The sequence below is a fragment of the Aethina tumida genome, chromosome 4, assembly GCF_024364675.1.
Source record: "Aethina tumida isolate Nest 87 chromosome 4, icAetTumi1.1, whole genome shotgun sequence".
Lineage (NCBI taxonomy): Eukaryota > Metazoa > Arthropoda > Insecta > Coleoptera > Nitidulidae > Aethina > Aethina tumida.
This window is the reverse complement of record NC_065438.1, coordinates 23,606,567-23,630,972: the sequence shown is the minus strand read 5'-3', so window position 1 is coordinate 23,630,972 and position 24,406 is coordinate 23,606,567. Positions and strand designations below refer to the sequence as shown.

The 24,406-nt window shown below is 31.0% G+C and overlaps 1 protein-coding gene across 1 annotated transcript in view; it reads right to left on the bottom strand.

Annotated features, from left to right (window-relative positions):
- LOC109598638 (neuroligin-4, Y-linked) overlaps positions 1-24,406 on the bottom strand; it is a 248,654-nt gene that overhangs the window by 4,998 nt on the left and 219,250 nt on the right. Inside the window, exons 6-7 of the mRNA XM_049966621.1 lie at positions 11,773-11,924; positions 7,710-7,810 (exon numbers count right to left, since the gene is read on the bottom strand). Of these exons, the coding sequence (XP_049822578.1) occupies positions 7,710-7,810; positions 11,773-11,924 (253 nt within the window). The remainder of the gene's footprint in view (positions 1-7,709; positions 7,811-11,772; positions 11,925-24,406) is intronic.

Sequence of the window (24,406 nt, the reverse complement as noted above, 5' to 3'; positions counted from 1 at the left end):
ACGCTAATGAAAAACACAGAATCAACAGAAATCCTTGAGTGGAAATTTGTTTGGTCCCAATGCGTGTTCTGGTGCAAATTTGCCGGGGGTTAATTTCCAATCTTCCCCGTAAACCACACAGGGCGTCTGTCTTTACGACGTACATAAATCAGGATCCAATCTGGTCCTTGTTTTGTTTAATCTCCCGGTCGAACAACGCCCGGAACAACTAACGGAACGTCAATTGTAATGATATTTTCACTTTGTGAGGCGTTTCTGTTTGAATAACGGTTCCCTTTGATGTTTATCTTTTGTTGTTCCGTTGGAAAAACTGTACGGGTTCCTTTTAAATTTCTAACGCACGAAAATGTATCTGGAAAGATGTTTATTTTGGCGTTCACGGTCCTTTTATGAATATTTTATGGCTATTAATATTAATTAACAAATAAATATGGTAAATTCACCTTAAAGCACTTTATCATATCGTAATTTTATAACGAGATGCATCGCCCGAAGGTTTTAATTACTGCATCTGCACAATGTCAATTTTCCTTGGAATTACGCAGGCTTCATTTTATTACAGAGCTAAAATAAACATTGAATAATTATTTAAAAGAACCTTCCTTTATCTTTAATTTACATATTTTCAATTGAATTAATATTTTAGTATAAAATAAATACAGAAGCTGAGTTACTTAAAGGGGAATTTAAGACTGTAATTTATAAATGAAGGAGGTCGTTAATTAAATGTTAATTACTGTAAATTATACGTTTTTTAAAAACACAGACTTCATCTCGGAGCGTTTCATTAATTTTCACGAATACATTCAATGAACTGAATTAATTAAATAAATTTATTTATTATATCGCGTATTTATACTAATAAACTTTTGCATGGACAAACAAGGGGGGAGGGAAAAACTGATTAATCATCCACGTTCCATTTAAAATCACAAAAAACAAACAAAAGAGTTAGTTCGGACTGAAAACATATTTGTCTGAAAAATCGGAGTTACGAATGTTTAAATTACGAAATTATCTACGGTGTAACAGTAAAAAAAGGGCACAAAACCAACAATTTTATCTGCAACTTTTTATAAAGTTTTGTTTGTCGAATATAAAAGTATTAAAATGTCGTTTTTTTTAATGTAAATTTAAGATAACGGTGTTGTAACAAGAAACCCTCGCCACCCCCATTATTTTTAACTGCAACTCGGCAGTCAATAATATTACACAGTTCCTCGAACCAATTGCCTAATAAAATTTTCTCCCGCGTCCGCTTAATAATAATAGAGTCGTTCCCCGACTTAAGTAACGAGCCCGGATTTTAATTAGGGGGGGAGGACGTGAAATAGTGGAAATTAAAACGTCGCGATCGTTGTAATCGCGGCGATTTTTCCCCGTCTGGGTAATATGCATAATTCAATCGGGGTGTATGAGCATTGAATTCTATTACGCGTCGGAATTTATGTGCTCTGACGGCCGTCAAAGAATCACTTTGATGTGGGCGAACATTCCGCGGTGATCCGTGCAGGATGTTTTAAATACCGCACACGCGTTATTGATTATCTCGGATATCTAAGAACAGTGTTACGTTAAATTTTGCACACAGGCGAACGTCGAAAACGCGATTATACAGAGGGTGTAAGTCGAGACAGAATGTGCCAGTCTTGTTAAATTTAATAAGGACTCTGTTCGAGATTTTGCGGAGGAATGCTGTTTTTTCTATAAGGTGTTAACGGTGTATTTAAATTTATCGGTTTACGGTTTAAAAGTTTATTGGAAATTGAGTTTAATGATCATGCTATAAAATTTGCTTGTTATTAATTTAATGAAATATATTTTAATTGATAGTGGTTGATTAATATTTCAAAGGTTTTATCTTGTGTGCAACATTTTTTCATTTATAATTAATTTTTTTATTGCATATTTTATATAAATATTGGAAATTGATACAAATTTGATAGAATCTAGAAAATTTTAAAGTTAGAATTCGAAAATTTAGAAATTATCCAGTTACAAACATTGATTGACATTGATTTAAGAGTATGTATTAATTTGTTTTATTAATTATTTTTTGCTTAATATTCTATTGTCTGTAACAGGGAGACTACAATTCACAATTTTCTTTTGTAATTCATTGTAAAATTTGTTAAATATTTTATTTAAATTCAACACTGAAAATTGATTCAAATTTGTAGGAATTTCGTAAATTTTGAATTTGAATTTTATCCAGTTAGAAACATTGATTGACAATCTGTGTATTTAAGAGTAAATATTGATTTGGTTTATTAATTATTTTTTTGTTTAATGTCCTATTGTGTGTAACAGGGAAACTAGAATTTATCATTTTTTCTTTTGTAATTCACAGTGATATTTCTTAAATATTTTATTTAAATTCAGCACTGAAAATTGACATAAATTTGTAGAAATCTCGTAAATTTTGAAATCCGACTTAAAAAATTTCGAAATTATTCAGTAAGAAACATTGATTGTGTCACTATGTGGATTTAAAAGTACGTATTGATTTGGTTTTTTAACTACTCTGTTGCTTAATATTCTATTTTCTGTAATAGGAAAACTAGAATTTAACATTTTTCCTTTTATAATTCATTGTAATATTTGTTATTTAAATTCTCCACTGAAAATTTATTCAAATTTGTAGAAATCTCGTAAATTTTGAAGTCCGATTTAAAAGATTTCGAAATTATCCAGTTAGAAAAATTGATTGACAATCTGTGGATTTAAGAGTATGTATTGATTTGGTTTATTAACTATTTTTTTTTTAATATCCTATTGTCTGTAACAGGGAAACTAGAATTTATCATTTTTTCTTTTGTAATTTATTGTAATATTTGTTAAACATTTTATTTAAATTCGATACTGTAAATTGATTCAAATTTGTAGGAATCTCGTAAATTTTGAAGTTCGACTTAATAGATTTCGAAATTATCCAGTTAGAAACATTGATTGACAATCTGTGGATTTAAGAGTAAGTATTGATTTGGTTTATTAACTATTTTTTTTTAATATCCTATTGTCTGTAACAGGGAAACTAGAATTTATCATTTTTTCTTTTGTAATTCATTGTAATATTTGTTAAACATTCTATTTAAATTCAACATTGAAAATTGATTCAAATTTGTTGGAATCTCGTAAATTTTGAAGTCCGACTTAAAAGATTTCGAAATTATCCAGTTAGAAAAATTGATTGACAATCTGTGGATTTAAGAGTATGTATTGACTTGATGTATTATGTATTTTTTTGTTTAATATTCTATTGTCTGTAACGGGGAAACTAGAATTTATTGTTTTTTCTTTTGTAATTTATTGTAATATTTGTTAATCATTTTATTTAAATCCGATACTGTAAATTGATTCAAATTTGTAGGAATCTCGTAAATTTTGAAGTCCGACTTAATAGATTTCGAAATTATCCAGTTAGAAACATTGATTGACAATCTGTGGATTTAAGAGTAAGTATTGATTTGGTTTATTAACTATTTTTTTTTTAATATCCTATTGTCTGTAACAGGGAAACTAGAATTTATCATTTTTTCTTTTGTAATTCATTGTAATATTTGTTAAACATTCTATTTAAATTCAACATTGAAAATTGATTCAAATTTGTTGAAATCTCGTAAATTTTGAAGTCCGACTTAAAAGATTTCGAAATTATCCAGTTACATTGATTGACAATTTGTGATTTTATGAGTATGTATTGATTTGGTGTATTAACTATTTTTTTTGTTTAATATTCTATTGTCTGTAACAGGGCAACTACAATTTAACATTTTTTCTTTCATAATTCAATGTAACATTTGTTATACATTTTATTTAAATTCGACATTGAAAATTGATTCAAATTTGTAGAAATCTCGTAAATTTTGAAGTCCGACTTAAAAGATTTCGAAATTATCCAGTTAGAAAAATTGATTGACAATCTGTGGATTTAAGAGTATGTATTGACTTGATGTATTATGTATTTTTTTTTGTTTAATATTCTATTGTCTGTAACGGGGAAACTAGAATTTATCGTTTTTTCTTTTGTAATTTATTGTAATATTTGTTAAACATTTTATTTAAATTCGATACTGTAAATTGATTCAAATTTGTAGGAATCTCGTAAATTTTGAAGTCCGACTTAATAGATTTCGAAATTATCCAGTTAGAAACATTGATTGACAATCTGTGGATTTAAGAGTAAGTATTGATTTGGTTTATTAACTATTTTTTTTTAATATCCTATTGTCTATAACAGGGAAACTAGAATTTATCATTTTTTCTTTTGTAATTCATTGTAATATTTGTTAAACATTCTATTTAAATTCAACATTGAAAATTGATTCAAATTTGTTGGAATCTCGTAAATTTTGAAGTCCGACTTAAAAGATTTCGAAATTATCCAGTTACATTGATTGACAATTTGTGGTTTTATGAGTATGTATTGATTTGGTGTATTAACTATTTTTTTTTGTTTAATATTCTATTGTCTGTAACAGGGCAACTACAATTTAACATTTTTTCTTTCATAATTCATTGTAACATTGGTTATACATTTTATTTAAATTCAACACTGAAAATTGATTCAAATTTGTAGGAATCTCATAAATTTTGAAGTCCGACTTAAAAGATTTCGAAATTATCCAGTTAGAAACGTTGATTGACAATCTGTGGATTTAAGAGTATGTACTGATTTGGTGTATTAACTATTTTTTTGTTTAATATTCTATTGTCTGTAACAGGGAAACTAAAATTTAACTTTTTTTTCTTTCGTAATTCATTGTAACATTGGTTATACATTTTATTTAAATTTAACGCTGAAAATTGATTTAAACTTGTGTAGTGGTTCGTGCTTAAATTTAGTTTCCGCTGTCTTTAACGTCATCTTTGTTCAATTCGGTAAATATTTGGAAGTCGCCGGGGTGACCGTTCGAATAAATATTGTATTAAAAATCAATGAATATTGTTATTGTTAGATATATTTAAATATGTATGATTATATAAAGTATATGATTGATATTGTTTAGGGATTCGTGGTAATTAATGTAATATTATTTTTGATTGTCGGTGTTCCAATCATCTTTGTGCAAGACTGTAATAAGTTTGTAAAAAAGATTTAGACTAGTATGATTCACTCTCTTCCGTTTGAGCGTTCAAGTAGTTAGGACAAGCGATTACGTACTCAAAATCTAGGTAAGAATTTTTACATATTTCTTGTTAATAATGCCCCATTTTGTACTAATATCAGTGCTTCTTCGATTTGATTCAATGTAGAGTATATTTTATTAGTTTAAGTTTTTCGAATCATTCTCGGTGTAATTGTTTGTAACGGGGAAACTAGTATTTATCATTTTTTCTTTTGTTATTCATTGTAATATTTCTAGGAATCTCGTAAATTTTAAAGTCCGACTTAAAAGATTTGGAAATTATCCAGTTAGAAACATTGTTTGACAATCTATGGATTTACGAGTAAGTATTGATTTGATTTATTAACTATTTTTTTTATCTAATATCCTATTGTCTGTAACAGGGAAACTAGAATTTATCATTTTTTCTTTTGTAATACATTGTAATATTTGTTAAACATTTTATTTAAATTCAACACTAAAAATTGATTCAAATTTGAAGGAATCTCGTAAATTTTGAAAACAGATGTAAAATGTTTTGAAATTATCCAGTTAGAAATTCTGTGGATTTAAGGGTTTATTGAATTTATTATCTATTACCCTGTTTATTTATGGATTTCCTGTAACCAGGGAAACTAAAATATAACATTCCTTCTTTTATAATTAAACTGAATATTTTTTGAACTTTTTATTCAAACTTAACTCTGAAAATTGATACAAATTTCGAAGAATCTAATAAATTTTGAAGTTAATTATTTTCTGTAAACACAAGTCATTTGAGATTTGTTTAAAATTCTGTTTAAAATTTGCAAAAATAATATTTTATGATGCATATATTTATCAATTTACAAAATGCACATGTTATAAATTTAAACTAAAACATGCAAAATATTAATTAATAAATTTTAATATGTAGTATATTTAGTTAATGTAATTAAATAGATATGTTTTAATGTATAAATAATTTAATTAATTAATACAAATAAATGATTTTTATAACATTTCAAATATTGGTTAATAATTGTTTCAAATTTAATACGTTAAAATTAATTAATACATAAATTATTTTGCGTATTATTTTCCAACTAAAATTTATTTTTAAAATTATTTTAATTGTCAATAAAAATTCCTTGTGTTTAATAACGTAAGTTAATTTTTCAAAAATTAATTGTATGTGTGAAAATAATTAATTTAAATATGTAATATAAATTTGACTTGAAACATCTTTTGTAAACATAAATTTGTCATGTGATAACAATATGTAAATAAAATTAAAATGAGCGAAATGAACAATTTTAATAAACTGAATATGTTATAAATTATATGAATAAATGTGTAAACATTTTTACCATTAAATTAATACGAATAATTAATTTTCATAACGTGACACGTGTCACATTTAATTTGTATATAAATTTTCAATTAAAATTTCTATTTATTTAATGTTAATTTTTAATTTTGTTGATAGATAATATTATATTATACGAAGAGTTGCGGATAGAATTGAAAATATTTCTGGCCGAAACCCAAGTCGGGGATATGAAAAATAGGGCTCCGTCCTAATTAAATTCCTGTTCCAGTCGAAATAATTCGGCCCCGCCACGGAACAATGGTGTTTGGCTATGTAAATGCAGTTACGAAATAGTTTATCCACTTGAAGTATCCATCCACTCAATTTGTTTCTGTGTTTGTGCATCGTGCACGTTTTAAACATTTAATTTTAAAGGGCTTAAATAAATCCACCGGTGCCTGCATTGTACCGACATTATCGAATACCATGTAAGTGGAATCCGATTCTATCGTGGCGAGTTTTTAAAGTGAAAACGCCAGATAAACCCCGTGCGAATGCACGATTCAATTTATTTTATTCATGCCATGTAAACATTTCGCTAAGTTTCATGCGTCCAAGTCTCAAATTGATTCCTCTTTTAGGGTTTTACCTGGCCCGCGGATTGTTAAAATTACAAACGTTGCCGGCGAAATATTGAAATACACCCCCTTTGTGCGCAAAGCCGACCATCAACGTTTATTACGGTTTAAAAATAACATCCGACAGTGACACGAACGACCGCTTAAAATATTCACTTTGTACATTAAATCACGAAAATATCATTTATATTTAAAATTCACGGACGTACACAATTAGTGCGGTGCAAATTAAAAAGTTCGCCGGTCGTTATAATTAATTCAGATACTTATTCGCCACCCCCGGGGGAGAAAATAAATTATAAAGCGGGTCAAACACACTCGCGTTAATCTTTTAACGAGCCGAATATTATAATTCTTAAAAAAGTTGGAGATTCCGTCCGATAAATTCGATTTGATTTCCTGATGGGTCAATTAATGAAGTTTCGCCCCTATTTTAGATAACAGAGGCTCAATTTGGCCTCCGCGTTTATGTTACGTACAGTTTAATGGCATAATTGGATTTTTAATCAGGGAGATTAATCAGATTCGTGACAATTTCCACAACGGCGGAAAGGTGTTAATTTTGATACCGTAATTTAATTTTATAAGTTGGTCTGTTAGGAATTATAAAAAAAACAATAAATAAAAAGGTGTGCGTCTGCTTTTTGTATTAGCTTAATTAAAAGTACGTACCTAAATTGAGGTATTTTTTGTGCACAGCTTCGTAAGCAATCCAGTCGACGTTCTTGACTTTGCTTCTCTCTTGCCTTCCTTCTAGAGGTTCGTTGGGATTACTATAAAAAAGATACAATAAAAATGACATGTATATAAGTATATTTTCCTAATTTACGAACATAATCCACAAAGATCCACAAACATGTATATTGAAGTAAGTCGTAAAAATAACAAGAATATAAAGTATTTGGTAATTTGTGTAATGTAAAAATAAATTCTGATAAGTATTTTATGAAGCCCCTCAATTTCAACTTTCAAATATTATTCTTTCTCATTTACAAAATAAGAGAATAAAACATTAACAAAAAATTGTTAAAGTATCATATGTTCTGGGGGTTTTTCTCTTTTTCTTCATTATTTTCTGCTGAATATTTTATAAAATTGTTTCATATAATTCGTACAATTTAGAATAAAAGGCATTCTTGATTAAATGATTATCAAGACTGTTTGAGATATAACACAATAGTTTTAAAATCAGTGGCGTAGAAAATAGGGGAATTTCTCAGAATCTACACAACTGAATGATTGTCGAAAACGTTTATTACTTTTCACTGTGCCTATGTATTTTAGGATAATATATTCCAAATTTAAAGGCGGTGGGATCAAGTAAATACGTTCAAATAATGAAGAAAATCTAAATAATATTTTTTCGTGGAGCCCCCCAATTTTAAATTTCGTATATTATTTTTTCTCACATACAAAACAAGAGAATAAAAAGTTCATTATACTAAATTACAGTATCGTAGTTTCTGGAGGTTTTTCTCGTCCTATTTTCTACGCTGCTGAATAAATTATAAAATAATTAATTCTTTCATATACTTTGTACAATTTAGAATAAATGACATTCTTGATTAATTGTGATTATTAAAGCTGTTTTTAAGATATAACATAATAGTTTTAAAAAATTATCAGTGGTGTAGAAAATAAGAGAATTTCTCAGAATCTACACACTGTAAGATTTTTGAAAAAGTTTATTATAGCGGACTGCACCCATGTATTTTAGGATAATACATTCTAAATTTAAACACGATGGGAATAAGTATAACACATCCAAGTAATGAAGAATATCTAAATATGTTTTTTCATGAAGCCTCTCAATTTTAAATTTCAAATAATATTTTTTCTCATATACAAAAAAAGAGAATGAAACCATTTATTATAATATTTTTTTTTGGGAGTTTTTCTCTTTTTGTCGCCCTATTTTTTACGCTGATGCTATTTCATAAAATTTATTAAAACTTTCATATAATTTGTACAATTTAGAATAAAATGTATTCTTGGTTAATTGTGATTATTAAAGCTGTTTTTTAGATATAACAGAATAGTTTTAAAAAATAATCAGTGGCATAGAAAATAGGGGAATCTCTCAAAATCTACACAGCTGTAAGATTGTTGAAAATGTGTATTACATTACACTGTAGCTATGTATTTTAGGATAATACATTTCAAATTTAAACAGGATGGGAGCAAGTAGAACACATCCAAGTAATTAAGAATATCTAAATATGTTTTTTCATGAAGCCCCACAATTTTAAATTTCGAATAATATTTTTTCTCATATACAAAAAAAAGATAATAAAATCATTTATTATAATACATTTTATTAGGAGTTTTTCTCTTTTTTACACCCTATTTTCTACGCTGCTGAATATTTCATAAAATTATTAAAACTTTCATATAATTTGTACAATTTAGAATAAAAGGTATTCTTGATTAATTGTGATTATTAAAGCTGTTTTTTAGATATAACAGAATAGTTTTAAAAAATAATCAGTGACGTAGAAAATAGGGGAATCTCTCAAAATCTACACAGCTGTAAGATTGTTGAAAAAGTTTATTACATTACACTGTAGCTATATATTTTAGGAAAATACATTTTAAATTTAAACATGATGGGAACAAGTAAAACACATCCAAGTAATGAAGAGTATCTAAATATGTTTCTTCATGAAACCCCACAATCTTAAATTTCAAATAATATTTTTTCTCATATACAAAAAAAGAGAATAAAACAATTAATTATAATAAATTTTTTTGGGTAGTTTTTCTCTTTTTGGCGCCCTATTTTTTACGTTGCTGAATATTTCATAAAATTATTAAGGCTTTCATATAATTTGTACAATTTAGAATAAAAGGCATTCTTGATTCATTATAATTATCAAAGCTGTTTTTGAGAATAATCAGTGGCGTAGAAAATAGGAGGTTCCCCTCTCAAAATCTACATTACTGTAAGTCTGTTGAAAAAGTTTATTACATTGCACTGTACCTATGCATTTTAGAATAACACATTCCAAGTTTAAACACGATGGGAGTGAGAAAAACACATCTAAGTAGTGAAGAGAATATAAATAATGTTTTTTCAAGCTCTTCAACTTTAAATTTCAAATATTTATTCTCATATACAAAAAAAGGAGAATAAAAGAATTCTTTATAATATTTTTTTATATAATGTTAAAGCATCGTGAATTATGTTTTTTATAATTTGTACAATTTGGAATAAAAAGCATTCTTGATTAAATATGATTATCAAAGCTGTTTTTGAGATATAACAGAAGAGTTTTAAACAATAATCAGTGGCGTAGAAAATAGGGGAATTTCTACTTTGTACCTATGTATTTTAGAATAATGCATTCCAAATTTAAACACGATGGGAGCAAGTAGGACATGCTCAAATAATGAAGAAAATCTAAATAATATTTTTTCATGAAACCCCTCAATTTCAAATATTATTTTTCTTCATATACAAAATAAAAAGAGAATAAAACAATTTTTTCTATAATGTTATAATATCGAAGATTCTGAGGTTTTTTCTCTTTTCCTCACCCTATTTTCTTAAATTTCAAATGTTATATTTCTCAAATATAAAAAGAGAATGAAACAATTTATTTTAATAAATTTTTACTATAATATTACGTATCGTAGATTCTGGGGTTTTTTTCCTGCCTTATTTTCTACGCTACGTGAATATTTTATAAAATTTGTTGAAAAAGTTTATTACATTGCACTGCAGCTATGTATTTTAGTATAATACATTCCAAATTTAATCACGATTGGATCAGAGGTTACTGAAATATGAGAAAAAAAAACAAGTTTTGAAATATAAATATAGGGGACTATGTTTACTTCAGAAAAAAATACATTTACATTCCCTTCTTTATTGCCTGCTCCCAAATATTTAATTTAAAACATCGCTTTTTATACACGTTTTAAAGCTATGGCGAATGAGCCGACTAATCGGCAGTAAGTAATAAAGTAGTGTTTCGGACAGAAGAAAAGAGGCCAATTAAACAGTTTCAATTAGAGGCGCATTGCCGGAGTGGAAAGGTTGATTGTGTACATCGAGGCACGTCAGGTAAAAATTAATTACTTAATCTCGATATATATAGAGTCGAAAATAAACTTCTAAAATTGATTTCGACTGAAAAGGAAACGTACATAAATGGCGATATATTTTTTATTTTTGGGAGCGGTCCGAGAAAGTTTGCGAACGGATATCTGACATGAAGGGGTTCAGATTTATAACCGAAAAAGTAAATATCGTTTTGTTGATATTGTGCGAAAGAGAAAAATGACCCGTGGCATCTAAAGTTAAATGTAAATATTGGATCGATTTGAAAGGAAAACTGGGTCGGTTGTATTAGGTTATTTAATATCATCGAAAAAGTGCGGATAGTTTGGCAACTAACAAGGGCGAAAGATCTTCGGTCCTTTGACTTGATGTATTTGTTGTGCTTGCAGATTCCCAAAACAATTTGTCCTTTTCATGATATACTACCTTCTGCGCACTTACAAACTACTTGAAGCGTGTTAGATACCTTTTGTACTTGTGATTCAATGCTTGGCTCTGGCACGGCACAATGGCCGGTTGCTCCTATAAATTCGCCAACGAGCGGCGTATTATTAAATTCGGTAAACCACCGTTAACGTCTTTGGCCCAACGTAGAACCTCATTATTACCACCATCACAAAGAATCATCCCCCATTCAAATCCATAACAACTTGTGTGACAATTTCGACTCACCCAGTTCTGGCGAAGTTGCTCCAGTAGATCATGGTGGTTTCGGACAGCATCGCGTCGGATTTCGTGTAGTTCCTCTCGTAGTGCATGAATCCGCCGACCAAAGGAGCGCCGAACAAGAAGGGTAGCTCTTCGCCGTGGATGCATCCTTGCCTCTGAAATTGCCAAACGTTGAGACCTCGCATATTTAATAACCTCGTTAGGGCGACACAAAGAACAAAATCTGCATAGGAGACGAATCAAATAAATAGCCCCGAGTTCCTCCAGAACCAAGACGGGACAGATAAGAGGTTGCCTGATGAATTCCACTAATTATAATGATTGAAGGTGCGCTTTCCTAAGACAGCAAGATAGATCGATTGCGACGTAGATGTACTGGGGATTTGGCGGCAATTTGCCATCCAAAAAACCAGGTGACAAACTGTCTCACACCGTCAGTTTGATTTCATTATTCGCGTTTTTGTTTCCAACATTTCAAAGTGATATCTTCTCTTTGTGACACAAAAGTACATGCATTGTAATCGCGTTATTATGATTCCTTGTCCATAAAACTGGTTCGTAAATCGTTTAATTATGGTACACTCATAAATATTCAAATGCTATTAATGTAATTGCAGTCCAATAACCGTACTGAATTCATTCCAAATATATACTCATTTGAACGACAAGTAATACGCTCTTTGATTTACGATTATTTGTTCCTCCCACTAAAAAAGTGAATAGTTAAATTTAGTGATTATTGTAGATTTATGGAACAAGTTACAATTGTGGCGAATGCGCTGATGTCTTTTGTAATAGTGGTGGATGCGCTTTAGAGCACTATTGTAGTATTTAGAAGTTATGGCGAATTGAAGCAGACTTTTATGACTCTACACAAAGAATAATTGAGAGTTTTTGTATCAACTGTAGAATTTACTATCGAGTATAAATCGACCATAAAATGTCCAGTTTCAATAACATTTCTATTAAACCATAAACGCATTTCCACTCAAGTTTCTATTCAACAAAGTTACACACATTTCCTCCGATAAAAGTCCCGTATTTACTAATAAATAAAGATGTCGCGTAAAAAGCGGCGTAAAGGTGTTTTTACGGGTTTTCCAGATATAGTTTACATAAAAAAATCATAAAATATTATTGTAGCGCCGACATAATCTTCAGTTCACCTTTCGCCGGTGTTTTTAGTGGTCAATAAAATCGCTCGGTGCGCATTCAAATTATGATCCCGGTTTTTAATGGTCGGGAATTTTTCAGGTGTATTTATTGCAATCAATAACGCGAAACTAAAATATAAAAGGGTGTTTTCTTGCCGTATTCTTTTGAAATAATGAGGTCCTTTAATTAAAATTATATGGGGAGAACAATGCCTGGATCTTTCTTTGTGTATTCCTTTTATTTTTATTTGAAACAGGACTCTTTCAAAGCATAATTGAGTAAGGCAAGTTTCATTGGTAAATTGTAGCAAACAATGATCTTTTATTTATATCTTTTAGACGCGAAAAAATTATAATAAGGTCAATATTAAGATGTTATTATAAATATTTGCGACTCCATTATTCAACTTCTTGTTCATGAAGACGTAATTACAAATTAAATTCTTTTTACCTCTGAATACTTTTTTATATCTTTTAATATCCTTGCAAAGAATAATAGAGTGGGTAAAGTAATTGATGTAAAAACATTTCCTGTTTCATTACAGCGAAAAATACTTCACGATACCAATTACAAATATTAAACTCCATTAACTTGATGAAAGGTTACATTCACCATATTTTAAACAAGCATTTTCAACCAGTTGATATAATTTAAACTCATGCCTTTTTAATTTTAAATTAATTAAATTGTACCTTAAAGTTTTAAGCATTTTTATATTACGCAAATTAAGCTTTTATTGCGACTCGTTTATTCTTTTATTTCCTTTTATATGTTTGTCTCATTTAAATGTATGTAGGGAATTAGTTTGTCTTAATTAATTATTTTTTGTTGCAAAAAATGTAATTTAGAAAATATGATAATATCCCAAACGTTGAACAATTCGTGCCTAGAAACGTGAGAAAAATCTTTTGAATGACTTTTTGTCTTGGGTAAAACAAAAAACTGAAAAGTTAAATGACAGAGCTGGGATAATTGTTTGTCACGTCACAACCAGAAATATAAAATTATGGTCCAATAATTAAATGATCAGTCACTTTTTTATCATTGAAATTACTTAAATAAAATTAAAATGAATTTGTATATTAAATGAAATGTATTAATTATATAATTGTTACTAAAAATGTTCTGTTTAAATTAGTGGAATTTGTAATTATGTTTCAATATGGTATTTAATTTAAAATTAATATAGTTCGTAAACTAAAACAATAACATTTTACAAATAATTTATTAATATTATTTAATATTTTAAATTTAATATACATCATGTTTAATGTGAAACTTTTAGTAAAATTATTTTAATTTTCACATTTTTCTCCATTTCTATTAAAACGTTCATACAAAAAGTGATATACTGAATAAGATAATTGATGCTGCCATTTTTAATAGAAACACATAAAAGATATGAAAGTGTAAACTTTATCATATTTTAATTTTTTACAATTATTTAAAATGGGCATGAATTTGTGCCCTTTGAGTTATAAATTATTTTTTTTACGTTACAAGTTTTGAACACTTTTTTATCGTCTAAATTAACATTTTTTATTGGAACTCGTTTATTTCTTCATCCCTTTTTATATGTTTTTTACACAGTTAAATACGTTTTTATATGCCTCAGTGAAAATTTACTTTCATATTTTATTTCTTATATTTTTAATATGCTTTTAATTTTTTTAATGAATATGCTGATCAAATGAACAATTCGTGTCTGGAAACGTTTTAAAAGACTAAAATTTCTTCGAGAGATAAATTTGAAATTTTACGTCAGAAACAGAAATGTGAAATTGTATCGTAATAATTAAAATCTGAAACTTTTGGCTGACGGTTATAAGGATTTGTTCATTGTAAAAAATTGGGATCGATTAAAATTTTGTTAAAAAAACAAAATGTGTGTTTGCTTTGTAAAATAAATAGACTGTTTGTGAAAAATACAATTAACCTAAACTCGTTTTGAATATAGCTTCGATATAAAACAATAATATTCAAATGTTTACATATTGAATGAATTATTTTTATTAAATCAATACGTTTATATAAACCTGTGCATTTGACTTGTTCAAACATTCATTAACTAATCCTAAACAACATAAACTTTAAATAGAATACTTTTAAAAACAGCTCATTTCGAAAACATTTCCTTTATTTTTTTGTTTGTTTTAAAATAAGTAAAACTCCACTTGAGCCAGCCGTAAACTTGTAGGGGGATAGTTTTAAAACAGTGGCGGGCCTTAAATCCGAACTGAATTAATTTAATTGCAGGTGGTGGAACCGCATTCAACGTGCGAACCAGGTCCACAATTCCTGCCGTTTTATTTGCTACCCCAACGAGAATATGCCGTATAATTCCACATAACGGATGCACTTCGAGTTCACCGTCCTGCTTTCGGTGGTGTCTGTTTCATTTTTGAGCGCAGCGGCCAAAGGAGGGGGGGGGGGGTAATAATTTGCTGGATTATCAGCGATTGTGCGACGAACAAGGGGAAGATTTAGATGGGGGCAAAAAGTCGACTGGCAGGAAAGTACGGGCAGTCAAAAGCAGGAACACAGCAGTAATGTTCACGTGGGCGCGAATGAAATATACTGTATGAATAATTTAAGTTGTTGTAGGAAACCGGGGACGGTCGCAGGAAAAAGCTTGCAGGATGCCGTCCGTCCGATAGCAGGCATTACACGGATTATCTTGTTTTATTGCCAAAGCAACCGTGAAAATATTTTTATGGTTTTTTTGCACCGGCGACACTTTTTTGGTCGTATAAGTTTAATATTATGTAAAAATGTTATAAAAAAAAATGTGTCACTGACTTTATCAGCATTTTTTGCGTTTTTAATCGTAATTAAAATGGAAATTCGAGTTTGAGGTTTAATAAGGCGACGGACGAATTTAATAAAATGTCAAATTGAAGTCGTTCCTTTACGGAATTTTTATAAAAATTTATTTAAAAGTGAGTCGATTAGTTAAAATTTGTTTTAAACATACAAGCTGTTTTAAAAACACGTACGCCCAATAATGAAGAAAGTCTAAATAGTTTTTTTCTGAATAAATAAATCGAAATTTCACTTTTTTTTTTTCATTTTTCCTGTGTACTTTTGGTGTTTAACATTTTCCATAATAATACAGTAGATTTCTCGACTTATTTTCTGAAATATTTTATAAATGGCTGTGACAATTAAAATTAATCAAGTGTGCCTTTTTTCTAAATTATACAAAGGATATGAAAAACTTAATAGTTACCATAAAATAAATATTCAGTGGCGTAGAAAAGAGGGCGAGAAAACGAGGGGAACCCCCCAGAATCTATGTTACTATATCATAGGGATAAAGTTTATTACATTGAGTTACAGATATGTATGTCAGGATAATATGTACCAAATTTAAATATGATTTGACCAAGGATTAACCAAATTTGTGGAGAAAAAGCTTTAGAAACAAATTTAATTTAGATTTTCTTTCTTAGATTATTGACCGTGTTTGACATACACCCAAATTTTGACTATATATTTTAGAAATACCTTGTATAATTAAGAATGAAGAATTTGAAGAAAAACTCAGAGTTTTTAGATATAATTTGTGTTTTTTGTAACTACATTTAAGTGATTGAAGCCCTGGAATTTTTCGTCGGTCAGCATTTTATCAAATAATATTTTACGAGGCATTAGGAGGGCTTTGTACATTTGGTGTTTTACATTTTCCATAATAAAACAGTAGATTTGTCGACTTATTTTCTGAAATATTTTATAAATAGCTGTGATAATTAAAATTAATCAAGTGTGCCTTTTTTCTAAATTATACAAAGGATATGAAAAAAATTAATAGTTACCATAAAATAAATATTCAGTGGCGTAGAAAAGAGGGCGAGAAAACGAGTGGAACCTCCCAGAATCTATGTTACTATATCATAGGGATAAAGTATATTACATTGAGTTACAGATATGTATTTCAGGATAATACGTACCAAATTTAAATATGAATTGACTAAAGATTGCCCAAATTTGCGGAGAAAAAGCTTTAGAAAAAAATTTAATTTTCTCTCTTAGATTATTGAACGTGATGGACATACTCCCCAATTTTAATTATCTATTTTAGAAACACCTTGTATGGTTACGATTGAAGGGTTAGATGAAAATCTCAGAGTTTTAGATATAATTTGTGGTTTTTGTAACTACATTCAAGTGATTGAAGCCCGTGAATTTTTCGTCGGTCGGCATTTTATCAAATAATATTTTACGAGGCATTAGGAGGGCTTAAAACGGTAAGTTTAACTTATAATTTACAAGTTTTTAAAGGGTGGTCGTGGAACGTACGGCTTCCTTTGCTCTCGCCACATAATGGAACTTAATGCCCTCGGCTCGAACATTGAGGTTTTTAGCAACTAATTAATTTTTCTTTATACGCCGATGTTCATTCAGCTATGATTAAAATTTAATTGAGTTTCAAGAATGATTTAATTCGCTCGCTCTGTGATCAAGCCAAATCGGATTCTCCTTTGATTTTAATGCAAAATTCAATTACAAACATATTTGAATTCCAACTTTTTTCCGTTTAGACAATGCAAGATTTTCTATCTCCTGGGAATATTAAAATTTGGTGGGGTGGGAAAATCGTTGCGCAAAAAGCAATAAAACCCATTTAATTAATTATGTCGTGCACCGGAAAAACTGCAATATTAATGAAAATCCGTCCCCGACAACTTTCTTAATAACGAAACTCCTCAGTGTTTAAGTTCCCTGTCTGTTTTCGAAGCGGAGCCAATTGAACATTGCGTTAAACAAATGACGCGTCTAATTATGTTTTTATACGGTCATTAATCCGGTCTTATTAATTAATAATATGAAACGGGGGTCGCGAGCATAAAAAGCAACGCCGCGTCGGAGTGAAAAGTTTAAATAACCGGAGGGACGCGGTTAATGTGTACGTGAAACTTTTTAATTAATCAGCGATTGGGGACGCGGCAAACTTCAACAAAATTTCAAGCACGTAACAATTAATTAATTAGTTGTATATAATACAAGTTAAAAGAACGAGGAATAGATAAAGCGTTATTTAATTAAATCCGCGGCACAATCTTATTAAACCATTAAGTTAATAGTGTAGTAATTCCGTGGGGGGTGGGTTCGAACGAGCCGGGTTCTCGGAAAAGGGGGCGTAGTTGCAGCCGCGATTCCCGGGATCCACCAGCGACATGCGGTCCGTCATAACTCATCCGCAATGGCCCGACCGAAATATGAAGAGACCGTCGCGTCGGTTTCGGCCGCAAGATCTATGTAGTTTTCGGGGGGGCCGCTCCGGGTCTCTGTTCCCGGCATCCGAGGAACGGCGATAAGTCATTACCGACGATGCCGGATGTGCGGAATTATTTCCGTAATTAATTGGCGCTGGATTGACGGTAATGGTCGTCGAATTATCAACTGTTGACGGATCGGTGACGCACAATGGAAAAATGTAATTCGGCTAATAATAAATTTATTTTACGCTCTATTAAAACCGGAATAAAATGTGGAACTGTAATTTTAATTCGTCGGAAATATTTTCAGTGTTTTCGAATATTTATTAAAACAAGTATTCGCATTTTAAATAAAACCAATCAAACGTACCATATACACATTGATCATATAAAATGAATTTAATTTTAAATTGGAAACCTTTAATTTATATCCTGCTACAAGAAATTAATTTAATTATTATTAATTATTTGTGATAATGGGAAATATAAATGTACTATTTTTGCATATAAATGTTGTTTCCTTTCAAATTATCATTAAAAATAATGTATGGAAAATTAATAAAATATAATGTTTATATAAGTAAATGAATTTTATTTAAAATTGGATATTTCCACCTTTATTCTCTAATAATGTTGAGTCTAGAATAGAAATACGGTCGAATCTTCCCAAAGAAGTCGAATTAATACTTATTTGATCTACGTTTTCTAACTGACTGTAATATTCTTGTGGCCACAAACAGTTGTCTTAAAGTTGAAACTTTCAAAAAACATAGTACGTTGGTGGGCTGGAAAGTAACCAGGTTGATCACCAAAATGCTCTGCTATCGCGAAAAAGATTATGATGTCTTATAACCGATTCATATTTAGGCTGACATGTCAAATTTCAACGAGATACAGCCCTTAGTTTTATTTTGACAGCTGATTTTCGGTTACGTGTTTGGCATCACAATTTTCGTTCTCTCATAAAACATTATTTTTTGAGAGGCAAAACGGCGAAGGAAATTAAAGAAAAGTTGGATAAATATTATGGGGCTAATGCTTCTTCAGATTACACCGGGAAATATTGGTTTCGAGAGTTTCATGGTGTCCGAAAACACCACTGTCGATGAAGTTTGTAGGGACAGGCCTATGGGCCCGATGGGATTGTCATGGCATACTCTTTGTGGACTATCTTGAGAAAGGAAAAACCATCAACAGGAAGTATTGCTGCGCATTATTGGAGTGATTGAAATCCGAAACCGCTGCAGAACGGCCTCACATGAAGCAAAAAAAAAAAATTTGTTTTTGCAAGACAATGCGCTGGCAAAAAAAGCATCTATTTAAGAGTCTAATTGCTTCCCAATCCACCTTATTCGTCAGATGTAGCTCTATCGAACTATTATCTCTTCCCAAACCTCAAAAAAAAATTCATCTCGCGGAGGAGTATTTAGCAGACCTTTTGGAAAATTAATTTTTAATTTTCGGACAGGATCATAATATGAAAAATCGCTGAAAAAAGTGTATCGATCTGAAAGGACGCCCACAAATTGAATAATAAAATCAAATTCTATCAAAAAATGATTTTTTCTGTGCTAGCCTACGAACTTTTCAGCCCAACTGTTACAGTCTCCAGTACCGTTGTAACATTTATTAATTTACCAGAATTATTTTTGACATAAAACAGAGTTATTTAAATTGAGAGGATTTTTTTATTTTGATGGTGATGGAATTTTTTGACCAGCGTATTTACTTGTGGTGGATTCCAATAAAACATATCGTCTCAGGCAATTCTCCACTGATAAACGCGTGCATCGAAATATTGGATGAATTGATTCCCGGCATCAAAAAGCGGTTTGGACTCGCGGAAGCGCCAGTCCATTACGCACAGGAACGTCGACGAAATTACGCATGAACGTTGAGGACTAAAAACTACCCCGCCGTGAATGACGGACGTGGAAATTCAACGGCCAGTTTCGCATCCATGCAAATGGCCGTTTCCAATGTCTATCGGAAAAATGGCTGGAGATTTACACAATTAAAGTTTCGGAAGCATTAACCGAAATTGATTTAGTTTAAATGTCTTTTGCCGAACTATCCGGAAACTAACCGAACTTAGACCGTATTCATTTCGGGATCGTCCTTATATTTACGACGCGAAATTCTTTAAATAAATCATACAGTCCTAATATAAATTTAAAGCGAACTTTCCGGGGCAAAAACATCGGTATTAAAGTTTCTTAAACTAAGCAAATAACTCAGCGATGGAAAAAAGCCCCATCTGATATATTTACCAGTCAACAAATCAACAAATAAAACTATTATTTAGGGCAAATTGGTTGAGCGACTCAAAGGACACTTCACACTAAATAAAGCGACTTGGAAGCGTTCCAGGAACGGGAAAAAGTGCAATCGATAGAAAACACGGCCAAGTGAATAGAACTGTTACGGTTTTAATAGTCCCACATACAAGTTACCCGTTTTTTTTTTAAAAACCCTTTTGTTTTTATTTTATTTTCGACGGGGGCTTAGCGAAAAAATAATTACCGGTCGTTCGTTTAATCGCCGCAGGAGAATTAAGCCTTGCAGGAACGGATCTTTCACTGCTTTCGGTTTTTATTTATTTTTTCGGCGGTCGCGTTAAACGTCGGTAACTGAAAATAATGATAAAACGCAGCTTGGCAATCGTTTATTTGATTTAACGCTGTGCAATTTGTAGCGCTTTACAGTCATTTAAATGGGAACATTTTTACAAAATGTGGAATTCATGTTTTTGGTGAATATTCTACATGAGAATTTACATTTAGAAAATCATAAATCTCATTAAGGGAGTGTATCGAGTCGAACACGGTAACGCTTTTGTTGCCGGCCGCTTTTCAGCGCTCACCCTCCGACAGATAAGGGAAGAACTTCAACCAAACCGTGAATTATGACGAGTGCGCCTCTCGCATTAATTAATAAACTTTAATCGGCAAAAAACAACGCTCCATTAATACATTTCTTTTCTCCTCCTCAGCCAACAATCGAAAAGCTAATGCGAGGGGGCGGGGGACGAATTTCCTAGATTACCCCGAGGAAAAATACCCGGGACACAATGGGAATACTCGGCGCGTTCCCGACAAGAATATTGATTAATATGTTTCGTGAATGCACAAAGGAAAAACCGGAGCTCCCGATTTACATTCACCTGGATATCGATGCCTTTTCCACGTCTTGATTGCCGTCAATCCCGGATTACCCGTCGAAATGCATTTCAAACCCCCAAACCACAAAGGATCGGATATCTTTCTGCTTTTTTTTAATTACCCAGTGTCGCACGTGCGTTTCCTTATTTCGCCACAATTAATGAACTCTTTGTTCTTCGACCTAATCGTAAAAATGTGATCTAATCGCTTACATAATGAGATGGAACGAGGGGGGATGCAAATTCGGGTCTGGAGCCTCGCATTAGCATTATTGCTGAACGCCAAAATTCAAATCCGTACGTCTTCGATCAATGGAACGTGTTCGACGATCAAATGCAGGTACGGATATTCAAATATTCCAGTTTGTTGGTTCAAGAATTAGCGAACTGTTTACATCGTAACTTCGCGTCGAGTTGCTCTAATGCGTTTTACCGTCTTTGCGGCAGTTTGCGTTTCTGGTTAACAACCCTCCATACATACGCGGGGTTTCGGAAGTAACGTGAAATATTTAAGGACCACGCGGAGAATTGTTTCTTATTTTTTTACCCGGAAACTGCCGGAGGAAAGAAAAACAAGAAATCAAATTTAAGAGTTGAAGAAGCATTGTAAAGGTTAAGGCTTTCGTGACCATTGTTTCAATATCTATAGTTGTTCTGGTTTACAGGTCAACGTTTGTTGGAATTATTTCCTGACGTTTTGTTAACATCTTCAGAGGAACTCTTGTGGTCACCAACATACAGTAGGAAAAGCGTTGGTCCCATCTAAATTTAGAATGATATCGTGCACGACAGAGACTGTAGAAGATTGCCCCATAGTTAGACTTACAGTTTCTATTGTAAATGATGTCTTTTTCAGGATTCAGATGGATCATACTCTTCTCCTACTGTATAACTAAACTAAGTATCTTACTAGATTGCTACAACCTCACGTTGGAAACACCCTACCTTTATTAAAGATTCCATTCATTTTGTTGAGATATTGAAAGGATTACATCTTGTTGTAGAAGATAGACTGGTCAGTTTCGACGTAGAGTTTTTTTTTACTAAAATTCCTGTCAATGAATCCTATTTCATTTGGAACAATAAATTCTACGAACAGACTGAAGGATTAGCAACGGGGAGTCCTCTTTGTTTAGTGATCACCAATTTCTTTATGGAAAAGATTGAACAAAAAGCGATTGAGACTTCCTAACACAAACCTTCTGTTTGGTATCGTTACGTAGATGATACTTTCTAGATATGAAAACTTAGACAAGAAAAACTGGATCAATTTCTAAAACACCTAAACTCGCAACATAATATCTAATGTACAATGGAATTGGAGAAGGAGAACAAAATACCTTTTTTGGATGTCCTAGTAAAAAGGGTGGGTAAAGATTTAGACCACACAGTACATCAAAAACCCACACACACCGATCTGTATCTACATAAACTATTTAACGACATTAACCGAAGGAGACAAAAGAATATGTGCCACACACCACCTCGCTGAAGAACAAGAACACGTGGAAAAAATCACCACAGGCCAACGGTTACAAACGCACAGAAATAAGACGTTCAATGAGACCTCATACTAATAAGAAAGATCCACCTAATGAGCCCACTATTGGTAAAGCTTTTCTCCCATATATATGTAAAGTTACCGATAGAATTGGAAAAATCTTATTAAAATATAACATCTATACTGTTTTTATATCAACAAAGAAGATTCAACACAGTCTCAGATCTGCTAAAGATGGGAGAGACCATCAAATAGCTTCTGGGATATACCGCATACAATGCTCTTGCGGGAAAGTATACATCGGTACTACAAAACGTTCAGCAGGGACTGGGGATTAAGGATTACAAACGAAACAAACAAACTAGGACAATCAGACAAGTCTGCTGTAGCTGAACATGGAAAGATGGAAATCACAAGATAAAATTCCAAGATACACAATTACTTGTCTCGACAAATGAATATCACAACAGCATGATTAAGGAAGGAATTGAAATCCATAAACACTGAAACAACTTCAACAGAAAAGAAGAAGCATTGAAGCTTGATAAAATATGGACACCAGTTCTCAGAAACATCAAATTCGAAAGCCTCAACCTTTACTAATGTAAATAATAACTTTTTTATTGTTAATCTATACATATAAGTAAAATGTGTCTGTTTGTAATATTGAAATAACCGTTTTTTACTACATGCATATGAATATAAATACGGTACATACACCAAAATAACATTATTTCAATTTTTGTCTCTCTGTCTGTCTGTCTGTTTTTTAGAAAAATAAAGTAATCTTGCAATGTCCAAGTACTGTCCAGTATCACGCGAAGCTCATGCGCAGTTCACCACTTCTCCCACCAACGATTGATTGATAGTTTAATTTGATTGATAGATATTTTTTATAATTCCACCGATCCGTTCTTCTTATCTTATCTTAATTCAAAATATTTTGTTACATTTTTACTGCTTTCCTTTTTTACCTTTAAGTAATAATTATAAATAATTATAAATTAAGTACATTTGTGTTCAATATTCAGATTTACATTGAAATTAATATATTATTTACGGATGTCCATGTCTACGTCGAATGAGGGTAGTTCTGAGAGGAATGAACGATTACAATTAGATAGAACGCGTCATTCATTGTTAAGGGCTCAAGAATCTTTGGAATCTCGAGATCACTGTCTAGAAAACGATCGTATTCAACACGCTATCGGACGAAGTCAATATACGTTGAAATTATAAACGTTAATAAATTGCTTGTTCATTCAGGATTAAAACTCGCGATCATAGTTGAAATTTTCAAGACTTGTTGGCTACATAATAGACTAACTTCCCTGAAAATTTGAAGCAAATCGAAGTTCCGAGAAAAAAGTTACAATCATTAAAAAAAAACGAAGTTTGTAAAATCTATCGACTTTGGATGGCTGTATAATAACGAAACCGAGAAAAAGTGGGCAATTATCGACAGAATACACCCTTGGAAGCTGTATATTTGAGAGCATTTTGAAAACAGGTAAATTTTGCTAATATAGTGGTTTAGTTGGAAGCTTCCAGCTAAGCTGGAAATGAGTTTAACGCTAATATCTAATTTTGTCTTGAAAGTAG